Source organism: Nicotiana tomentosiformis, chromosome 3, assembly GCF_000390325.3.
Source record: "Nicotiana tomentosiformis chromosome 3, ASM39032v3, whole genome shotgun sequence".
In the NCBI taxonomy this organism is placed as follows: domain Eukaryota; kingdom Viridiplantae; phylum Streptophyta; class Magnoliopsida; order Solanales; family Solanaceae; genus Nicotiana; species Nicotiana tomentosiformis.
The window spans coordinates 151,258,291-151,261,839 of NC_090814.1; the positions used below are offsets into that span (position 1 = coordinate 151,258,291).

The 3,549-nt window shown below is 36.0% G+C and overlaps 1 protein-coding gene across 1 annotated transcript in view; it reads left to right on the forward strand.

Moving 5' to 3' along the window:
- Window positions 1–2,735: 2,735 nt before the first annotated feature.
- LOC104107032 (26S proteasome regulatory subunit 7 homolog A) overlaps window positions 2,736–3,549 on the forward strand; it is a 5,394-nt gene continuing 4,580 nt past the window's right edge. The window contains exon 1 of the mRNA XM_070199377.1: window positions 2,736–2,819. Within this exon, the coding sequence (XP_070055478.1) occupies window positions 2,736–2,819 (84 nt within the window). The remainder of the gene's footprint in view (window positions 2,820–3,549) is intronic.

The window sequence follows — 3,549 nt, forward strand, 5'->3', positions numbered from 1 at the left end:
TCTTCCAACTTCATTTCTTTACGCTTGTGCTTAAGATAGTTCTTGAAATCTCTTCACGAATGAGGCAATTTTTCAATCATTACAGCCACTTGAAATGCTTCATTCACGACCATACCTTCAGCAATAAGGTCATGAAAAATAAGTTGAAGCTCGTGAACTTGGGTTCTAACAGTTTTACTGTCTAGCATTTTATAGTCTAGAAATTTGACAACCACGAACTTCTTCAAGCATGCATCTCCAGTCTTGTACTTCTTCTCAAGTGCGTCCCATAATTCTTTCGAAGTATTCATCGCACTGTACATATTGTACAAGTCATCCTCTAAAGCGCTTAAGATATAACCTTTGCAAAGAAAATCTGCCTGCTTTCACGCCTCAATAATCATGAATTTCTCGTTGTCTGGCATGTCCGCAGCAGGCACTGGAGATTCTTCACTAGTGAATTTCTGCATACCAAGTGTGGTAAGCCAGAAGAACACCCTTTGCTGCCATCCTTTGAAGTTGGCTCCGGAAAATTTCTCCGGTTTCTCTGTCGGTGGAACAACAGTCCGGCTTGACGAGGCTATCGTCGTTGCCGCAATAGTCGCAGAAGAATTTCCGTTATCAATTGCCATTTCTCACTGTAAACAACAGAAGAGTTCAATTAATGGCAAAATCAGAACAGTAAACAATACTGTTATTAACAAAAATAGTGTGTATAATAAATAAAAACCGAAGTTTTTATATACTGTTTCACAGAAAAAGGATGAAGTTTTTATGTTCTTTAAATCGTTTTACGAATTTCAATACTCTGATGAAGTTTTTTATATCTTCAAATCTGAATAGTAAAATTCAGAAGGAGTAGAAAACCACACAGGTTTTAATCTCCATAAACAAAATACAGAATATAAAATTAAAAAAAAATTCTTAAGATTGTTATAAATTCTGTATTACTGTAATAAACAATTAAACTTTCTGAAAAAACAAAACAGAAAGTTAGTAATACTTGTTTAACGAAATAGATTCTGAAAAACAAAAAAAAACAGTATAGGAATAAATCGAGCCTACTGAATACACAGTGTGTCCTTAAGAAATTAATCCCCTCAAGTACCCGAGGTGCTGGAATATATCCTCCCAGGATAGAACGATTTAACTCACCAGTGTATTGGTACCAAAAAACTCTGATGAACTGCGAATCACTCAATGGTCGTAAAACACACTGGAAAATATTGTGAAGAAGAAGAAGAAGAAGAAGAAGAAGCAGCAGCTCAGAAAATTTCGTAAGGAAAGATTCTAGGATTCAAACTCTATTTATAAAGTTGATGGCATTGTTTCTGAAAAGGTTTGTAACCTTTCAGAAACAACCATGACTGTTGGAAAAGGAGTGTTTGGAAATATTGCGGGAAAAAATATATTTAAAATAATTCAAAAAAGAAAACGGGCCTGACCGAACCGGGTCGCGGGTCATGGATTATTCCGGATTGAATTTTTCGTTAATTATTTAATTAATTAATTAAATAATTAAAAGGAATTTTGTCCAAAAAGATTAATCAATCAATCTTTGTCCAAATCCGAAGCCGAAGCCGAGCGAACGACGACGGCGGCGGCGCGAGGCTTGCCTTTTTCTTAACTCTTTAAGAGCTAAAAGAAGAGCAATTATATATATAACCATCAAAAGCCTTTTCTTTCTCCGATATGGGACAATGTCCCCTTCCCAAGGAAAACTCAAATATTTCAGTTTTCCTCCATTTTTCATTCACCTTCTTTAAGCTACACAAGCTTAAAATCCCAACAATTCCATACCCAATAAAAGCTTCAAAGGATTCATGAATATGTATGTCAATGGCTATAGAAGTAGGTTATCTGAAAGAAATGGGTTTTATATATATGAGGAAGAAAGAAGAAGGCAGATGCTGGTGTTTTTAGGGAGATGTGAGGAGATGGTGTCGACAATAACGGTGGGCGTAACGGCAGCGTCACAAATTTAAAAACAAGATGTACGGGAAGTAATGGATGGTTTTTGAGTTAATTAGAAGGACAGAACAATTTGTCAGGTGCTTAGCTTTTTTCGTTTTCATGTATGAAATTAATTAGCTTTATCTAATGCAATTTTGATAAAAGGGAGTGAGACGAATTTTATATGATGAAGAGGAGAAGTAACCGTGGAACAAAAAAAAAAAAAAAAGCTAAAACAATTTAAGGAAAAAATAATTTTTTTGGAGGTGGTGGAGATGGTGGTGGAGGAATTGGAGATGGTGTTGGCAAATTAAGGTTGAAGAAGACAAAAGAAAAAAATATATTTAAAAAAAAGCTTAGGGCTTTTCACTCTCTGAAAGGAGAGTGTATTACACATGCTGTGCCATATCAGCAATATGTGTTTAATTGCCCAATATAATTTGAGTTGAGGTGTCCAATAGGGACACCTTTTAGTTCAAGTGTTCAAATGTAAAAAAATGGACAAGTTTAAGGGGGTGAAGATGCATTCAGCCTAGATATAACTTAAACTCTACTATGTCTTTTGGTTAATTCAATAATCTGAACATTATCTTTGGCGAACTCAAAATTGTAAATACACAGCTTTTCCTGATAAAGAAATTTAAAACTACAGTGAATTAAAGCAAATAAATCTTTAATATCTCCTGTTCTATTTCTATTTTGTTAATTTGGGTTGATCCTCTTCTTGATTCTTTTCGTTTTTAGGGGACTGCAGGGGAACTCTGTCTCAAAGAAAATCGCATTCCTCATTGGAAAGAGAAGCTATGACCCCAGAGCTAAGCGGATCTAGAAACCAAGTCCAGATGTTATCCAGAACAGATATCAAAGACGAAACGAAGCGATTGCTGGTACAGCACACAGAAATGGTAGTAGGCACAGGATTTCTGCAAAGAGGGCAAATGGAATTCATCTTTAGCCAAGGCTCAATGCATTTAGTATGAAATCCATGTCCACATATAGGAAGAAATCGCCGTGGCTCGCCTAAAGAAACGTCGCCAAGACAAATTACGCAGACCGTGTCCACGCATTTGTCTTCTTGTTTTCTTGCCTTGCTATATTTAGAGCTGCAAAAGGCAAACAAAAGCGACCACAATGACTTGATTGCACCTGCATATGTATTTAGTATGGACATCACAGGAAATGCTACAATCACTGCAATGGCTATCATCTCACTATTTGATGTGATTTTTTGTACTAGGCCTGCCATTTGCTCTCCTGATGTTAATCAAAATGGTGATGTCTCAATTCCCTCTTTCCCCTGCATGTTTATATATATAGTGCATGGTTTGGGATTTTTCTTTAGATGGTTTATTGAAGTAATTGACTGATAATTAAGCACCAACCTAGCTATAAGAAGAGAAAAGAAATTTCTTAAGGAACTGAATTGGCTCTTATTTAGTAGTAGTAATCAATTTTACAATTGACAGTCAAAAGAAAATGGTGGGTTTGAATCAATAGACGTAAAGGGCACGTGAACTTACCTACTAAGGTGGATAAGGTTTGGAAAAAGCGAAACAAAACATGGTTCATGTTCCAGCGGGCAGTCAGCACTCTGGTCAAAGACTCAAATAGCAGGAA